We start from the raw sequence: 19,971 nt of genomic DNA, 5'->3' as shown, positions 1-19,971 counted from the left end.
TTGGAGAAGGCTGGCTGTCAAAGGGTCAGCCCCCAGGAGAGACTGACTCACTACAGCCTCACTGTGAGTCACACATCATAATCTGCATTGGGGTGCCATGCACTTGGTGCAGAGAATGTCACTGTATGCCACCAACTAGACAATATGGAACCTGTTAGAAGGGATGAAATCAGTCTGTCCCTGCTCTTTGCCATCACCATTCCCATCCTGGTGAAAGATGGAGGCCAGCGCTCAGAGCCTGAGTTACCCAGCCCTAGAGGGAACCAAGCATGTTGATTCCTGCCCCAGTGCCCAACAACCCTCTTTACCCCTTTAGAGGCTGGGTGGTGCAGAGCATGACTTTGGGGAAGCAGATCTGGGCCCAGGTACAGACGCCACTTGATGGCATGGGGACCCCGGTAGTTCATGTAGTTCTCCGACCTGTTTCTCCAGTTGTAAAATGTGGGTCAAACACCTGCCTCACCCACCTTCTGAGCATGAGTCAAGGATCAAATGAGTGGCAGCAGGCCAAGTGGCATTCTTAGGGGTTATTGTTGGGGAGGTGTGTTCAGGGTGCTCCACGTTTTTCAGGTAACAGGTAATGACCTTCATGGCCTTGGGGCTAATGTGAGGTGAAGATTGTATATATGAGGTGCTTTCAGTTGCAAGTACAGGTGTGCCTCAACTTATGGTAGGGTTACATCCCCATAAACCCTTCGTAAGTTGAAAAATATTAAGTGGAAGATACATTTACTACACCTGAACTTTCACATATTGCTTTTGTGCATATTGTGAAGTTGGAAAATTGTAAGTTGAGAACCAACTGTAATAGTAAATCCAACTCAAATTGTCTCACGGAACTGAACATCCAGAGGCAGGTGGGGTTGTGGGATCAGTCTCATGGACATCTGTATGACTTCTTTTAGGTAGGAAAATGATTGTAGGAATCTCAGGCCACATATTCTAACATCCCTTTTCCCTGTCATCAGATGTCTAGGACCTCTCTTTGGACTATTTTAGGTCACGACCTTGGCTGTGAACCAGTCACTGAGGCTAGGACAAACCGTACTGGCTGGCTCACCCCCGAGTTATTACCAAACCTAAACAAATTACTGAAGCAAAGGAACAGATGAAAATGATTGGCTTAGGGGAGGATGCCAACAATGTCACGTTTCTGTCACAGTAATAATCCACTATGGTAGAAAGCGGTGGCGATTTGCTTCTCCAGCATCCATTTCCCCTTCAGTTACATCCCTATTTGCATCTGAGGCTTCATTGCTTTCCCTTTCTTCAGACTGTACTTCTAATGATGCCCCATTCCCCCTGGTGGGAGAAGCTTGTGACCAAGGTGTAGGCCCATTAGTGCATTATATTCTGGTCACTGGATTGCTTCTCAGAAAGGCCCTTAGTTTGCTCTAAGTCAGGGAAACTCAGTTGTCCCCACTGGGAAGGAAGGCTGGGGATGGTCTGCTGACCTGGATGCCAGGAGGCTGTAAGGTCTAGAGCCATTGCTGCTGCTCTCTTAAACACCACAAGGAGAGAGGCCAAGGCTGGAGCTTATATGGAGACCTCCAGGGAATGGCGGAAACTTCCTGAGTCTCCCCGACTGCCAGCCTCACTCAAGGACCTTCAATTTGGGAGTCAACACATTTCCTCTGCTGTAAACCGGTTGGGCCTGGTTTTCTGTCAGTTCCAATGGTGACTTAAATCACATTATTCTCCTTCCTCATCCAAGGCAAGAAATGCCACTGAGCGGTGCTTATGGGTGACCAGAATGTTTGGCCCAAGCTTTACCTACCAAGTACATTTGTCATTTGGCTCTAATTTTACACAGAAAGAATCCCAGCCATGCTGAGTGACTGTGGCTGAGATTTAGTCTTACAGCCTGTGGGCTCAACCTAGCCACCTGTTTTCATAAATGCAGTCTGACTGGAACATAGTCACACTTGTAAGGCTTTGTTCAGTGGCACAATGGCAGAGTAGAGAAGATCTAACAGACTATCACCAGAGGGGGTCTGAGGCGGTCCCAGAGAAGGGGACCTCAACTCGGGACAATGAGGTCATTGACAAACATCATAAAAAAGACTCTTAAGATGTGTCAAAAGAACAAAGATTTATTCAGGGAAGCAAGGAACATAGACTTGAAGGGAGAGAGTGTGGACTACCTCAAGACTGAGATGCATTTGGGGGGGTCTTGGGTTCTTTTAAAGGAAACTTGATGCATACCTATAATCCCAGCAAATCAGGAGGCTGAGGCAAAAGATTCCCAAGTTCAAGAACAGCCTGAGCAACTTAGCAAGACCCTGCCTCAGAGTAAAATTAGAAAGGGCTGGGGATGTGGCTCAGTGGTAGAGCACCCCTGGGTTTGATCCCCAGTACCACAATAAAGGAAAGAGAATCTGGTTTAAGAAGAAAAGGTATGAGAAATTTCAGCACAAGGCCTTCAGGCTCAAATTACAGTCTCCTTTTTCTTCCCTTTTCCCTTTACTACTTGTCTTGCTTTCATCTCAAGACCATGTGGCCCACAAAGCCTAAAATTGCAGTATTACCTGGCTCTTTACCAAAAATAGTTTGTCACCTCAGAGGGGGAGGGTAGAAGAATAAATTATTGGCAAAGTACTCCCCCGGCCCCGTCACAAATCCCTGGGTCCCCACATGGCAGCTGCACAGGCAGACAGCCTCCATCACAGGCCTGTGTGTCCCACTAACAGTAGGCCTTGCTATCAGCTTTGGGGAAGCAAATAGTCACACAACCAAACCTACCCCAGAATGGGCTAAATGAGAGATGGCCTTATGGGATGCGGTGAATGTGGTGCCTGTTTTTTCCTAGGCCTGTAGACATAAGCACGTCCATTTCACACCTGGAGCTTTTACCCCTTACCTTTATATATATATATATATATATATATATATATATATATATATATATATATATATTTATTTATTTATTTATTAGTTTTAGGTGGACACAATATCTTTATTTTATTTTTATGTGGTGCTGAGAATTGAACCCAGTGCCTCACGCACGCTAGGCGAGCACGCTACTACTTGAGGCACATCCCCAGCCCCTACCCCTTACTCTTTACTGGATGCTGAAGTTTCTAGTGAGCTCCTGCTACCTCTCCCACAATCTAAGGAGGCGGGGCCAACATAAACATGGTAGGAGTAAAAGACAAGTCCTTCAGTTTTCATAATGGAATATCACATCATTATCTATGTCTAACATCCAAGACCAATGGATTCCAGCTCTAGCCATGACCTCATTCATTGCAGTGATGCAGATTGAACCCAGGACCTTATGCACGCTAGACAAGGGCTCTATCACACTTTCACCCCAGCCACCTCCATTTTTCATTCCTGGCTATCAAGCTAATGCCATAATTGTATTACATATGGTTAATATCAGTGAAATAGCCTAAGAAGCATGTAATCACCCTCTGAAGATTTTCAAACTTCATGGTTTTTGCTAAGTTAAATCACCATGGAACAGCCCAGCAAGATCTGAGGCTAGCCCTTCCTGGAAGGCTTGTTGTGGCACTGTTCATTAACTGTGTGTTATGGCCTCTGCTTTTGTATGTCTTCCTGAGAAGGGGCTTCATAGGATTACTGCAAAATTGTCCACAAAACTGCTATGGAAAGGATGATCCTTGAGTTCTCAGTGTGTCCTGATTAAGAGTCTACATGATAAATATGTTTTAGTCAGCTTTTTCTCTGTTGTGACTAAAAGACCAGAACAATTGTAGAGGAGGAAAGTTTATTTGAGGACTCAGTTTCAGGGGTCTCAGTCCATAGACAGCTGGGCTTGAGGAAGAGTGTGTGGAGGGAAGCAGCTCAGGTAATGACCAGGAAACAGACACCACTTGCTAGATACAAAATATATACCCCAAAGGCTCGCTGCCAATGACCCACCTCCAGCCACACCCTACCCACCTCCAGCCAGCACTCAGTTAACCCCATCATAAGAACGATTCACTGATTGGATTAAGGTTTTGGTGGCCGGGTCATTGCTCCTCTAACCCCTCCTGCACTGTCACATGCATGAGCTTTTGGGAGACACCTCACATCCAGACTACAAAACCCTCATAGGATCTATCACTGGGAAAAAGATGGTCTCTCCCAGCAGATGGTGTGTTTGCTTTTGTAGATGGCAACTCTAGTGACCATCTCCAGTCTTGTTTGCCTTAACCCCAAGGAGCTCTGGTTAAATGAAACTCAGTTCCAAGAGTCATTTTATCCCTAATCCTCTGGGTTCCTGGACCAGTGTGGCACCTTCTCCTACAGTTTCTGGTCACTAACTCCCTCATGGCATGGCAATTTGGTAACTTGCCATAGGCTTTATGGCACCCCTGGTGGTGGAAGAGTTCAGAAGACAACATGGCTATTCTGTGCTACTAAGGGCTCAAAGACAAGAATAGGCTCCATCTTAAGAAACCTAAGAGCAGCCGACTAAGGATGCTAGGAAGGAAGGTGGGATTTTGAAGTGAAAGCTACCCCTAAAGAAACTTGCTTCTTGGTTAATTCCATGATTGGGGTTGGTACTTTTCTGGCCCAAGTAGCTGTAGTCCTGGAAGCAGCTTTAGGAGCCTTGCATGGCCACTAGGTTGGTGCTGGGGCTCACATTAGCCCGAAGATATTAAAAAGAAAGGAGACTCAGACCCCTGACCAGTGACTCGAAACTGGGCCTAAATCTGTGCAGTTTTCCTGGGATTCCTGGGATCTGGGATGAACTAAAAAAGTCATGGGATAAAAAATCCAACTTTCAGTAGACGAGACTCACCCTGGTGATGGAGAAAGGTGGGGAGGCCCTGAGATCCCATGGGTGAAGGCAGGTCAGTGAAGTCCCCTTGTGAAAAGAAGAGCAGAGAATGAAGGATAGAACAAGGGAGAGCTGCAGTCTGTCTTTCAGGTTGATTTTGTGTTGTCCCCTTCACGGAGCTCTTGGCTAGAATCTAACCAGTCAGTGGCTTACAACTCAGAAATGTCATGAAGAAAGGACAGTTTAGGAAAGTTGCTACCATCATTTTAACTCACATGCTGGCTTTCTGTTTCCAAGAGGGTCTGGCAGGGTTCTCAGCTCCTAGGGCACTCTAGGTGGGAATGAGGGGGAAGTTGGGGCCTTTGGATACAGAGACCTGTGGTATTTTTGTATTTATTGATGGAGAAAATATGCATGAGGGGTAGCCCACCTTGAATGCTGTTAGTGTCCTCTACTAGAGATCCACAGGATACTCCTGAGGATTTATCTCTAGGACCTGCCCAGAAGGCCGAGTCAAGAAGCCCTTCAGAAAAGGGACTCTCAAGGAAATGTCAGTGTAGACTCCAAGAATACTTGGCCCTCTCTTCTCTCCCTGGCTGGATTTTACCTACCCTCTGGGCCAGCTCCTTGGTATAAAGCCTGCTCAGACTGAAGCAGCCCCTTCTGTTTCTTTTTTTTTTTTTTAAGTTTTTTTTTTTAATTTTTTAAAAGAGAGAGGAGAAAGAGAGAGAGAGAGAATTTTTAATATTTATTTTTTAGTTCTCGGCGGACACAACATCTTTGTTTGTATGTGGTGCTGAGGATCGAACCCAGGCCGCACGCATGTCAGGCGAGCGCGCTACCACTTGAGCCACATCCCCAGCCCCCCTTCTGTTTCTTAACAAAACCAATCATTACTATAGTTAATCTCACAATTCCCTGAGAGTTCTGAGGTACAGAGTGACATGCTTGTTATAGTAATGCCTAAGGATGCATTTTAATATGTTGTTTTGGAGACCAAACCTTTGTTAGCAGGGCTAAAGTAACACCGGGAGCAGGAATTACACCCCAGAATGCAGACCTGGGTTGTGCAAGGGGCAGGCCACAGAGTATCAGCTTTCTTAGACTTGCTTGGGAGAGAATTTTCTCTAGATGAGTGAAAGGCAGGTGACCACAGGATTCCAGCCTGTCCTTGTGCCAATCCTTTTCTCTGGCGAGGACATTCACCCACCTAGGGAAAGCCAGCATAACTCCCCTGAGTTAAAAATGATGGTACCAACTTTCCTAAACTGTCCTTTCTACCAATGTAGAATGCCCCCTCTGGGGCTCCGTAGCACAGACCCTGCTCATAGTCAGATTAGGACAGACACAGGCAGATGTCAAAATGTGTGGAATGATGGGACCAAAGTAAACCGAACTGCCCAGAGAGCTTATAAAGCAGTCGTACTCCTTGTTGGAGCCCCTGCTTCCTCCACCAGAGGAGGTGGCGTGTGAGAGCAGAACTCAGTTCCTACTCATTTTTAACTGCCGACACAAATGGTCTGGGATCTTGCTCAGGAAGAATGTGGCACTTGCATGAGCAACCTTCATTACTTCCTATCGGACATTCTGAAGAAATTTTCTTGGCACAGAAAAGACATCATAGACACAGAAGAGACATCATAGAAAATGTTATTTTTATTATTTCAAGAGGATAATATGTAGCCCGATACACCAAAGCAATAGGGAAGGGAATTAGAGGCAGCAAATGGCAGTTTTTGAGAAGAGCCTCATGTTGCATCTCCACGCTCCTATCTGCCTGCCGCCCACAGTGCCCAGTGAAGGCTGAGGCTGGGACAGTGGTGTGGAGCTTGCTGTGACCATAGCAGTGGACGGATGACCAGACTTAGCGCCCCACTGACCGCAAAGGGCTTGATGCAGAAGGCAGCAGAGCACTGTGGGCCAACACCCAGAGAGCCCTACCCTGCCACTTGCCATTCACATGGCTCCTGCCTAGCAGCGGCCAGCTGTCTAGCACTTGGTTTTATCTCTGTGAGCCTCTAGTGGGCAGGACGGGAATGAATCCTGAGTCATAAATTAAGGTGAAAGACTTAGTAGTGTTAATACTCTGGGTGAGATAGACAACACTGTCTTCAAAGAGGGTGGGCTGGGAGTCTGGTGGGAGAAAGATGGAAACATATAGAGCGTCCCCGAGCTGTGGGCACTGCCCTGGGGACCGTAGGGGGTTTTCACCATACATGATGGGGAAGGGCCAGGGGCTGGGTACTGGGGCCTGCTTCCTCTGAGGCAGAGCTGAACTAGAGGTTCATTTTCTACTCATAATTGGTTTTCCGGGTCTAAGTCACCACACCTGGGGCCAAAGCAAGTCTTGCCTGTACACCAAGCGCAGCCTTGGAGAGATGTGTGTCGGCTCAGTTGGCCAGGGTTGAGGGGGACGGACTCTCAATTCAAGGAGACCCTTCTCCCCCTGCTCCTAGTTCCTGTCCCTTGCAAATAACCAGGGTGGGAGATGAGAGGCAGAAGCACCTCCTAGTGCAGCCCCGCCATTGTCTTTTCCAATGAACTCATTTTGGTGGGACCCAAAGCCCCACCTTGGTATGGAGCAGACTGATTCCATCATGGACGGGTGCCCCATCTGGTGATTTGATGGTGGAGTGCAGGTGGGAGGCGCAGCAGTGGCTGTGGATGTGGGGACACCCATAGACACCATTCATTTTTGATGTGGCCCTCCAGGCTGGCGGGCTGGTGGGGAGGGGCTGCTTCTTCCCAGCACGCACTGTTCCCCAACCTCACTGCAACGGCTGACAAATTTTTGGTTTGACAGGTGTGAAGAGAATTTTAAAAACCATGCCACTAGGTACCTCCAAACCTAGCCATTGTGTACTTCAAACCAGGAGCGGTTGGTTTTGTTTTGACAAGAAAAGACAAAGAGAACCACAGCTCCATGGTGCTCACTGCTGTGTAGCAGGGAATTGGCCATGTATCGAATGTATCAACCTCGTCTGACCAGAGAGGTGGGTGAGCACAGAGCGTCCGGGACCCAGATCCTCTAATCAGTTGCAGGCTCTGCTGTTGCCTCACCCTCAGGTTCCTCAAAGCCTGGAACTGGCTTCTGCAGAAAGTACGTGGTGGCCTGGATCACCTTGTCTGGTCCAATGTTGTAGACCGGATGAGTGGGCTGCTGCAAAGAGAACAGATGCCAACTCATCACTCTGGCGATCCTTGGAAACATGCCCATCCTTTGCCCCCTGAAATGGACTACTGAAAATTTAAGGAATCATCAGAGACCACAGAAAGATCTCTCTCTAGGCCCAAAGGTTCAAAAACAGGGTATTTACTACTAAAAACTTGTTATAGAACATGAAGACATAGGAAAATGTTAAGCAGCCTATTTTTTTTTTTTTCTTTGCAGCACTGGGGATTGAACCAGGGCCTTCATGCTAGGTAAGCACTCTACCACTAAGCTACATTCCCAGGCCTTTTAATTTTTTGAGACAGGGTCTAACTAGGTTGCTGAGGCTGATTTCAAACTTATGATCCTCCTGCCTTGGCCTCCTGAGAAGCTGGGATTATAGATGTGTGCCACTGTGCCCAGCATATACAGCCATTGAAATACATCCTTTCAGATATTTAATGATATAACAAATACTTACACAGGTTGAACATCTCTTATATGAATGTATGGTACCAGAGTGTTTCATATTTTAGAGTTTTTAGATTTTGGAATAATCACATAGACTTTAGCAGTTCAGCATTCCTAACCAAAGAGCCCAAAATACAAGTTTTTCCTGTTGTTGTTGTGGGCTTGGGGTAGAAACAGGACCCAAGGCCTTGCACATGCTAAGCACAGGATCTACCACTGAGCTACATCTTCAGCCCCATGCTGACATGACACTCAAAAAGTTTCAGATTTGGGGGCAGTTTGCATTTTTTTTTTTTTTTTTTTTAGTTGCAGATGAACACAATACCTTTATTTATTTATTTTTATGTGGTGCTGAGGATCGAACCCAGTGCCTCACATGTGCTAGGCAAGCGCTCTACCACTGAGCCACAGCTCCATCCCCACATTTTACATTTTGAATGTTCAGATTAGGGGTGCTTAATCTTAAAGATGTTTAAGTGAGAAAAACAGTAGGTACACACTATCTAAAACTTCCTTTTTAAAATTTGTTTACAGATACATATGAATAGACAAAAATTGAAAATATACCAAAACGGTTTTTGCAGTACTAGGGATTGAATCCAAGGTCTTTCACATGCTAGGCAAGCACTCAACTACTAAGCTACGTCCCCAGCCTTTTTATTTTGAGACAGGGACTAAGCTGCCCAGGCTGGCCTCAAACTGACCGTCTTCCTACTTCAGCCTCCCGAGTCGCTGGGATTATAGGCATGTGCCACCACTAGCTGATTGTTTTTAATTGTTTTATTTATACTTTTATATATATTCTAATTATTAAAATAATAAACATTTATAATCACTTGATTACATTTACATTTATAATCAAGGAAAAGGACCACAAATGTATTATGTAGTAAGGGGGTCAGATCATATTTAAATTGATTTACATTGTTCCACTCTATCAACAGAAATCCAAAGGAACTTCAATTTTGAGACAGAATCCTGGGCCAATATTCAGGAATGTCCCACACTGGAAGAATGAAGAAGGGGACATAAGGGCAGCAAAAATTTAAAACTTTTTAAGTTGTACATGGACCCAATACCTTTATTTATTTATTTTTATGTTGTGCTGAGGATTGAACCCAGTATCTCACACATGCTAGGCAAGTATCCGACTACTGAGCTACAACCCCAGCCCTAAAACTTTTAAATATAATACTATGAGCAATTTCATACCAAAACATAAAAATTCAGATGAACTGATCAATTTTTTAAAAAAAATTTTTTTTATATGCCTAGGATCTTGCTAAATTTCGGAGGCTGTCCTTGAACTTGTGATTCTTCTGTCTCAGTCCCCCACTCTGCTGGGATTACAGGTGTGCACCATTGTACCTGGCTGAATAATTTTTTTGAAGACAGTATCTCACTAAATCGATTAAGTTGACTTCAAATTCAGGATCTTCCTACCTCATCTTCTCAAGAAGCTAGTATTACAGGCATGTGCCATCACAACAAAAGAAAGTTAATTAAAAAAATTTTTTTTTTCAGTGCTGGGGTAGAAACCAAGGCTCTGCTTGCACGGGCTAGGCAAGCAACTGTACCATCACATTATGTCCCAGCCTGGGACTGAATTTTTTTTTTTTGTACCAAGAATTGAACTCGGGTGCTTAACCACTGAGCCACATCCCTAGCCCTTTTTTGCATTTTATTTAGAAACAAGGTCTTGCTGAGTTGCTTAGGGCCTTGCTAAATTGCTGAGGCTGGAGTTGAACTCACAATCCTCCTGCCTCAGCCTCCTGAGTTGCTGGGATTCCAGGTGTGCACCACCTAGACCAGCAGGGCTGATTTTTTTGGAGGGAAGCAGACAAACTTGAATTGAACAAATACATGGCAAACTGTGGTCAGTGCCACAAGGGAACGAAGGGGGCGCTACAGCAGCACATCTTGGGCAATGTCATTCTTTGAATCAGAGTTGGCATCTAAGCTGAGACCTCTGAGAGAGGCAGCCACACACTGGGGGCCATGCCCTGCTGATACTACAGGTCAGTTTAGATTCACAGGCTGCATTGGTACCAAGTAACTGTGCCTTCCTAGAGAGGGCACTGATGGTAGGTGGTGATCTGGATCCTCAACTCTGGAATAAAGGCACAAAAGCTGTCACAGATCAGACTACCACTGGAACTCGGGTATACCTAGAGGTGCAATTCCTCCAAGGTCACAACCTCACTGGTGGACTACAATGTAAGGAGGGAGGGGACTGCAAGCTCCCAGGCCTGTCCTCATGGGGAACAGACCCAATTCTGCAGGACACAAGGAGTTGCTCTGAAGTCCCCTGTCCTGGGAACTCTGTGGAGAAGGGTGTTAAACATCCCATCCTGACTTACCAGCACATTTTCAGGCACACCCAGGACCACATCGTGCAACATGGCTCCGCTACCAAAGTGCTGGGCAATAGATAAGCCACTCAAGCAGTAGCAGGTGTGGTAGAAGTCACGGGACCTGCAAGGACAGGCAGCACTGAGTGGTCACTCCTCTGTGGAAGGTAACCACGTGAGTCCAGAGGCCCAGGACTCCATCACACATCCCACATGTCGTGCACATGGCTGAAGAAGTGTGGCTTTTCCTCGGTGGTAAATTTAAAAGCCTCATCCTCCAGCCCTACCAATCATAAGACTATAATTTTATATTATTTTTTTGCTTTGCTTTTTTTTTTTTTTTTTTTTGGTGATGCTAGGGATTGAACCTAGGGCCTCAGGCAGGCTAGGCAAGTGTTCAATCACTGAGCTGTACACCAAGCCAAGGGGACTATAACTTTAGGGTTGTCCTTTCTAACTGCCTCTTGAAAGGGTTCTCCAGGAGTAGTGCTAGAAGTAAGTTAATATATTTCTCTAGAAAAAATGTCTAGAAATGAGTTACATTATTCCAGATAAATTGCTGGGCCTGGATTTTTCCGGGATGCCAATAGTAGCAGGGTGTGTGTGTGTGTGTGTGTGTGTGTGTGTGTGTGTGTGTCTGTGTGTGCACACACACATGAATGTGTACCCACATTTAGCTAGAATATAATGGAACAACATCTTAGATTTGAATTTAATCTACTCTGTAAGATTGTCTCTATAATGCTCAAGGGTTTTAAAATTTTGGGTCCCCCCACAGCCCAACCCCTGTGCTGAGGATTGAAAGCAGGGCTTTCTGCTTACTAGGCAAGTGCTCTGCCACTAAGCTATGCCCTACCCCTACCTGTATCCTTTGTATTTAAGCCAATTTGGTTCAACAAAAAAAAAAAAAAAAAAAACAAGGGAAAGGAAAGCTACTCACCCAGCATTCACCTCTCTGGGGGAGGAGGGAGACACATGTGAGGGAAACAAGAAAGGCAGTGGGAAGAACGGGATCAATAGCACTTATGCTCCCAACTGGGGTGCTTTTACCACTCAATGCTAGCACTAAGCAGTCAGATGGAGAGGGACACCCTGGCTCTCAAAGGCCTGAGGTGTACAATACCCTCCCACCTTGTCCTCCCTCCCTCCCTCCCAGAGAGAAGGCACTCACTTGCCAGGTTTATCCAGAAGCCCCCCAGCAGGACACTGGCAGCACATGAGAATGTACTCCTGCAGGGCCTGCTGATGGAACATCCAGTGGCTCATGCTGAGGGCAGGATCACCTGTGGAAGGGCAAAGGGTCAGTGAGGGCCTGGCAGGGTGGGCCAAGTATCAGTGAATACTTGTAATTTTTTTTTTTTTTTTTTTTTTTGATGTAAGCAGCAAAGAGGCGTTTATTGAAAACTAGCCCGGTCCTCCGCGTGCACACAACAACTGGTGATGCTGAGAGGCCCGGAGCCCAGGGTTTGCAGCAGTTTTACACATTCTTTGGGGAAGGCAGGGACTTCACATACATCATAGCATCTCTTAGCAAATCATTACACACTGCAGGAAAATCAAATAACATGATAAAATAAAATAACAATAAATAAAATAAAATAACAATCTAAAACATGATTAGTGTGTCAAGTGGCTGGAAAGGATTATTGGTTAGTTCAATAATCTATGACGCACTTAAAAATGATTGGTTTAAATCGTGAGGGTGTTGCAAGGGGGGTACATGCCAAGCTGCAGGGCTTCTAGTTTAGATATTGGTCACCACACGTAGGTGGGGGCCATCTGGAATTTCAGATATTTCGATATCTTGGCCTATCTTAGGCGATCACCATCTGCGGCTTTTCTGAGAACTGTTTCCACAGAGCTTTTCTGTGGTATTTTCCTGACTTTAGGACTGCAGTAGGTCAGAGGTTAAGTTTCAGAGCAAAATGAGGTCCCACGTAGAGTGAGGTTGCTTAGGTCTTTCATTCCCCTGTTTCTTTTTGGGTACCTTGGAAGCCAATCATGGGTTACTCTGAGTGAGCTCATAGGATTCAGTTTTATTATCTCTGTCTAGGGGCTGATATTGGGCCTGTAACACCATTAACTGGACTGTATTGATTCGTTCCTTTACAAATGCTGCAAACTTATTTATAATACAGGGTCCTACTATTAGGGCTGAATACCTGTAATTTTTTTAAAAAAATATTTATTATTAAGTTTCAAGTGGACACAATATTTTATTTTACATTTATGTAGTGCTGAGGATCGAACCCAGTGCCTCATGCATGCTAGGCAAGCACTCTACCACTGAACCCCAGTCCCAGCCTTATTTGTAATTTTTTACCCAGTGGGAACAGTCAGGGTTTCCCTCCTCTTCCACCCATTCTTAGTACGCAGGTTATCTTCATGTCATGCGTCAAAGAACAGCTGTTTGAAGGGTATTTCACTTGCCTTGAAGTATTCGCCATAAACTCAGAGGACGATCCTAAGCCCCATCTCCAGCAGGCAGTGCACCAGTTGCTCAGCTTACCTTTCCAGGATGACCTATTATTGCTCCCAAACTGTCCATCACGGTTTTCTCTGGGCTCCTGAAGACATCTACTCTAACTTATCTCTGAAACTTGTTAACCAGATTCTAAGTAGCTAGGGGAACTCTCCACAGGGTTAACAAATTCTGTTTCTTCTACTTTTCTAAGCCTGACCTTAATCTATCTTAAGGGGAAATTCCCCAACTTTTCTTCTCTTTTCTGAGACATGATCTTGCATGATCTGCCCCCGCTGCCCTAGAATTCCTGGGTTCAAATAATCCTCCCTCCTCAGCATAGCATGACACAGGTACATGACACTGCACTAACTTCTCTCTTGGCTCAAAAACTTTTCCTAAAAAGCATTAGTAATAATTGCCCTCATGCATCATAGGACATCCCAAGGGCAAACTGGCCATTCTAGGAATACTAGTAAGTAATTAGGCTTCTTCATTCAAGTTCAGCTAGTAAGTCAGAGAATTCATTGGGCCAGGGAGTTATCAAGTGGGGAGGAGGGATGACTTTCCATTGTACAGATGTGTGCAGAGATTGATTTTTTTAAAAAAATACAGATATAAAATGTACAGTAAGTCTTTTTCTGTTTTCTTTCTACATTTTTATTGGCGCATTATAGTTGTACACATGAGGGGATTGCTGTTACAAATTGTTACATGTATATAATATAACAATATAATCTGGTCACTATCACTCCCCAAGATATTTCCCCCTCTTTCTCCTTCAGTGTCTTTGGTAGGTTTTATACTTCAATACCTGGGCTACAAAGATGTATCAATAATCTGTAAATGCAACTGAAAATTAATCTTCCTTTCTTCTTGTTTCTATATATTCTTCTATAGTTCTAATTATTTTAACTTTGTATCTTACGTTTTTTTCACTTCACACTAAAGACATAAACTTCTATTCTGCTATGTAATCTTCATAACCATCATTATGAATAGCCATGCAGTATCTCATTAAGTGAATGTATAAGGTAACTGAGTCATTAAAGAAAGAGAGCCAAAAAGTCCCATGGATATGGGCATATAAAGTTCTATTTATAAAGTTCACAGTAAATATGGTATATAGTGCCTATGTAAGCAAAATATTTAATTATAAAATAATTCAAACAGAAAATAACAATTCAATTTTTGATTTCTTCTCTCTCTTTCTCTTTGTGTGTGTGATACAGGGGATCAAACCCAGGACCTTGCACATGCCAGGCAAGCATTGCCAGTGAGCTACACCCCTGACCCAATTTTTTTGTTTTCTTAAAAGAGACACATATTTGTAGTCTCAGCTACTCAGAAGGCTGGGGCAGGAGGATTGCTTAAGCCCAGGAGTTCAGGGCCAGTGAAGGCAACATAACCAGACCCTCTCTCTTAAAAAAAAAAAAAAAAGGGAGACAGAGGGGGAAGGTCTTTGAAGCAACTGCTATTTCCCAGGTTGAGCACGTGATGAGGGGCAGTGGTTGCGTGACATTGGAGTTGTGACAAAAGCTATTCTCCTTTAACACCTGACACAAGCATTAGGCCCAATGAGACACTCACATCGTGAAAGGCACACAGGGTGTCCCATGGAGGGCTCACCCTGACCTGTGCTCACTGGTGCGCTCATTACTTCAATTCCCTTCCTCTTTTTCCCCAGTCATGAGCACAGCTGAGTCTTCACATACATATATGGTGGGACTTCCTGTCTTCCTTTACTCACTTCCAAGGTTGCTTCCCAGTTCTTTGTAAGTATAAAAAAAAAAAACTACTATCTTTGTGAACATTCTCAATGTGTTGGATTATTTTCTTCAAATACATTGCCCTGAGCAGAACTATTAAAGGGGATAAACATTTTTAAAGCTCTTAATAAATCCCAATAAATTGCTTTAAGAACTTATATAGCTGCCAGAAAAATCTAAAATTTTACGCACTACCTCCAGCACTACTCACTTTAAAAAAAAAAAAAAAGTTCTGGGCTAGGATTGTGGCTCAGCGGTAGAGCACTTGCCTTGCACGTGCGAGACCCTGGGCTCCATCCTCAGCACCACATAAAAACGAATAGGTAAAATGAAGGTATTGTGTCCAGCTACAACTAAAAAGTAAATATTTTTTTTAAAAAAGTTTTAGCAATTAAAATGGTAAAAAGGAATAGTATCTGATCATTTATTTGATTAGCATGCCTTGATTACTAATCAGTGTGTAATTTTCCCATAACTTTACTAGTTTCATTTCCTTTTGAGAGGGTCTATTTATCCTTTGTCTTCTAAAATCCAATATTCCATCTTATTAATCTAACTTTTTATCAAACTTGCCCTTTGTCTGTAACATATACTGTACCTCTTTCTCCCCTTTTGCTCTTTTGTTTTGGTTATGCAAGTTTAAAACATACAGTACATTGTTATACTGTTATTTTTTCTTTGTGATTTCTTCTATAAAGAAGCAAACTTAATGGGTATGGGTTTTTTTTTTGGGGGGGGGATGTGGAAAGTGTTCTAAAACTGTGATGATTCTACAAACATTAATAACCATTGAATTATAACCTGCCAATGGGTAAACCATACGGGATGCTTATTTCCATAAAAAATAAACTTTTTGTGGGGGAGATTTTGTACTGGGGATTGAACTCAGGGGCTCTCAATCACTGGGCCATGTCCCCAGCCCTATTTTGTATTTTATTTAAAGACAGGCTCTCACTGAGTTGCTTAGGGCCTCACTACGTTGTTGAGGCTGACTTTGAATTTTCAATCCTCCTGCCTCAGCCTCTCAAACACTGGGATTGCAGGCATGAGCCACACATCCGGCAAAGCTTTACTTTAAAAAGCATACTCATTTTAAATATTATACTAACTTCATTAAACATTCTATACAAAATATATCCTTATTTCATATCCTGCAACAAATTAAAGACTATTATTATAAGGCAAGTGATAATTTATGGCTAAAATTGGAATCTAAAAAGAAAATGCTATGTTTATTATTTGTCTCAGTGATTTCTACATTATTAAGTTTAAAAGCTTAAAGTTCATAGCTCCACAAGGAGCTTCCAGAGATACTGAATCTCACATAATCATGGCAAGAAGAAGGGAGATAATGATTACAAGGTGATAACTCTGCATGGAATCAGCCTTTTACATCCTTTATACCTCGTCCTTAAATTTTAGATTTCCACTATAATATCATTTTGCATTTCAGCTTCCTTTTATCTAAGAAATTGAGTCTTTCCAAACCAAGACTGACAGATGCAGTCACATGTAGCTCAGTTTTACAGGTGGACAAGAAATATCCTAGGGTACATCCCAAAGAACATACCAAGTTAGCAGCCATCAATCCAGTAGAAGCTTACAGGCTGCTGATTTCTTACTGTTCCACAAAAACAGCTCTGCATTGGTCATCATTGGATATTTTCAAGCTATTAATAATAATTCTTCTCAAATATTATCTTTGACAGATGGAAAGAAGTGATCAGTGTGGGATATTGATGGTCACTTTTTTTTTTTTAGAGAGAGAGAAAGAGAATTTTTTTTAATATATATTTTTTTTAGTTCTTGGCAGACACAACATCTTTGTTGGTATGTGGTGCTGAGGATCGAACCCGGGCCACACGCATGCCAGGTGAGCGCGCTACTGCTTGAGCCACATCCCCAGCCCTGATGGTCACTTTCTGAGTTAGGGAATGGCATAGACTTGTGCTGCACTTTAAGCCTTTTTTTTTTTTAGGTAGCAATTTAATCATAGTATAATCATAGCTAGTTTTTTGTTTGTTTTTGCAGTGCTGGGGATTGCCTAGCTTCATGCATGCTATGTTAGGTAACTGCAAGGCCCTGAGTTCAATCCACAGTATTTGTGGCTGGGGTTGTAGCTCAGTGGAAGCAAGCATACACACTAAGTTTGGTCACCAGCACAAAAAATACAAGTAGCAATGCATATGGCAAAAAAAAAAAAAAAAAAGCAGAAATTTATAAAAGTATAGTATAGAAGCATACAGAATTTACAAAGTAATCTACCTCCCACTGTTAGAATTTTGTATATGCTCCCAGGAAGAGCTGAGGGTGCACTAGCCATGTTCTTTATACTTTATGTTGCATCCTGCTGAGCTCTCCATATCAGCCCAATGTATGGACCACTACATGCAGCTGCTATTTGGAGCAATCACAACTGTTAACCTTTTTATGGGCATTTCCAATTTGCTAGCAAAACTCCACTTCGATATATATCCTTGCTAACACCTCTGCAGGTGAATTCCTGACAGACCACTTGCTGGGATCAAAGGGATAAAATGCCCCTGTAATTTAAACAAATGTCTCCAAACTTCCTCCAAAAATTAATGCAATTATTTACATCCCCACTCAACAGCACAAATATGACTGTCTCTCCACACTGTCCCCAATATAGGTCATCAAATTTTTAAATCTCTGCCAATATGATCTGCATTTCTTTAACTGTAAATGATCTAAACATTTTTGCGGCCAATTTGGAAAGCAGTATGGAGATTCCTTGGAAAGCTGGGAATGGAACCACCATTTGACCCAGCTATTCCCCTTCTCGGACTATTCCCTAAAGACCTTAAAAGAGTGTACTATAGGGATACTGCTACATCAATGTTCATAGCAGCACAATTCACAATAGCTAGACTGTGGAACCAACCTAGATGCCCTTCAATAGATGAATGGATTAAAAAATGTGGCATTTATACACAATGGAGTATTACTCTGCACTAAAAAATGACAAAATCATGGAATTTGCCGGGAAATGGATGGCATTAGAGCAGATTATGCTAAGTGAAGCTAGCCAATCCCTAAAAAACAAATGCCAAATGTCTTCTTTGATATAAGGAGAACAACTAAGAACAGAACAGGGAGGAACAGCATGAGAAGAAGATTAACATTAAACAGGGACGAGAGGTGGGAGGGAAAGGGAGAGAGAAGGGAAATTGCATGGAAATAGAAGGAGACCTTCATTGTTACACAAAATTACATATAAGAGGAAGTGAGGGGAAAGGGAAAAAAAACAAGGGGGAGAAATGAATTACAGTAGATGGGTTAGAGAGAGAAGATGGGAGGGGAGGGGAGGGGAGGGGGGATAGTAGAGGATAGGAAAGGCAACAGAATACAACAGACACTAGTATGGCAATATGTAAAACAGTGGATGTGTAACTGATGTGATTCTGCAATCTGTATACGGGGTAAAAATGGGAGTTCATAACCCACTTGAATCAAATGTATGAAATATGATATGTCAAGAGCTTTGTAATGTTTTGAACAACCAATAATAAAAATTTAAAATAAATAAATAAAATGTTAAAAAAATAAATTAAATGAGATCATGTATATAAATGCCCATCACTGATCCCAGAAGTAAAGTAGCACTCAATAAATAAATGGAGCTCTTAATACTTTTAAAAAAATGATCTAAACAGCTTTTGGTTGAATTCATGGCCATCTGCAATGTTACAAGCCAACTAGTCTGGAATCACACAACCAACGATGATGAACCATTGTAGGTGGCAGTCAGGTTATTTTAAGCAAGTAACTTAACCTCATGTACTTTATTTTCACATCTGCAAAATGGGAATGTCAAAAGTATCTATTTCATAGGGCTGTTCTGAGGATCAAATAAGAACACATAGTGAAACAGTAAGGCTCTGGCATATGATAAGTGCTTCAGAAATCTCAGCTGCTACTAATAGAGCAGCTGTAATAGAAAAAGGGGTAATAACAGTGTCTCCTTTCCTAGGGCCTATGTGTTCTGATCCTTTAACTGATTTTCAATTGGGTTGCTCATTGATGTGTATGACATTTTTCAAATTAGCACTTGATCATTTGTCACAATTATTTTTCTCATCCTAATACTTATTTGTTTTGGGGTTTTTGTTTGTTTGGTACCAGGAGTGAACCCAGGGGCACTTAACCACTGAGCAACACCTCTAACCCTTTTTAATATTTTACTTAAAGACACGGTCTTGCTGAGTTGCTTAGTTCCTCTATAAGTTACTGAGGCTGACTTTGAACTCTGCAATCCTCCTGGTTCAACCTCCTAAGATGCTGGGATTATAGGCGTGTGTCACCATGCCCAGACTCCTACTTGTTTTGTTTATAGAATTTCCCTTCTTTTCTAGAATAATGTTTGTTGTTTTCATCTGTTTTTTGTTATTGTTGCTGCAGTACCAAGGAATGAACCCAGGGCCTCATGCTATCTCCCTAGCCCTAAAAAAAATCTGTATTTGAGGCAGGGTCTTGCTAAGTTGTCCAAGCTGTCCTTGAACTTGCCATACTCCTGCCTCAGCCTCCTGAGGAGCTGGGATTACAGGTGTGTGCTACCACACCTAGCAGTTTTTGTTGTTTTGCTGTGCACAAGAAATACCTATCAACTATAGAAAAAATAGGAAATGCAACCAAAAAATAAAGAAAATAAACATCATTGTAATTTCACATCCCAGAGTCTATTAAATTTTTATGAGCCAGATCTTCACTAAGAATATGTACATACTGCTTGAAACCTACTATAATCACCATAGAATAGAGTGAATGTTTCTACAAGGCATCTCCTTTTGACTCCAAAGTGTGTAACTTTGCCTACTACTCAAAACATATCACTTTATCCCAGACTTCAGTCGGTTTCAAGTCCCAGAAACTCAGTTTCTGAGGAAGGGAAGAATCATAGGCCTACCTTGAGCCTTCTCCCAGGCTATGGAACAACCTGGAAGCATTAAGATTCCCAGACAACCTTTTCCACAGGCAAATCTTTAATGTGACTAAATCCTCCAGAACTTGAG

At 42.9% G+C, this 19,971-nt stretch overlaps 2 protein-coding genes across 4 annotated transcripts in view; one reads left to right on the top strand and one right to left on the bottom strand.

The window, feature by feature from the left end:
- MAX (MYC associated factor X) overlaps nt 1-19,971 on the top strand; it is a 70,568-nt gene that overhangs the window by 34,574 nt on the left and 16,023 nt on the right. For 2 of the 3 annotated variants that reach the window (XM_081289742.1, XM_081289739.1), the window contains 2 exons: nt 8,127-8,158; nt 16,742-16,811. The exons of the other annotated variant lie outside the window; for it this stretch is intronic. In XM_081289742.1, coding sequence (XP_081145868.1) covers nt 8,127-8,158; nt 16,742-16,811 — 102 coding nt within the window. The remainder of the gene's footprint in view (nt 1-8,126; nt 8,159-16,741; nt 16,812-19,971) is intronic. 3 annotated transcript variants of the gene reach the window in all.
- FNTB (farnesyltransferase, CAAX box, subunit beta) overlaps nt 6,374-19,971 on the bottom strand; it is a 78,081-nt gene continuing 64,483 nt past the window's right edge. Inside the window, exons 10-12 of the mRNA XM_081289738.1 lie at nt 11,880-11,991; nt 10,718-10,832; nt 6,374-7,895 (exon numbers count right to left, since the gene is read on the bottom strand). Coding sequence (XP_081145864.1) covers nt 7,764-7,895; nt 10,718-10,832; nt 11,880-11,991 — 359 coding nt within the window. The 3' untranslated portion in view covers nt 6,374-7,763. The remainder of the gene's footprint in view (nt 7,896-10,717; nt 10,833-11,879; nt 11,992-19,971) is intronic.

Source organism: Spermophilus citellus (genome assembly GCF_964194105.1).
Source record: "Spermophilus citellus genome assembly, chromosome: 4".
Lineage (NCBI taxonomy): Eukaryota > Metazoa > Chordata > Mammalia > Rodentia > Sciuridae > Spermophilus > Spermophilus citellus.
This window is presented reverse-complemented; position numbering and strand designations above follow the sequence as displayed.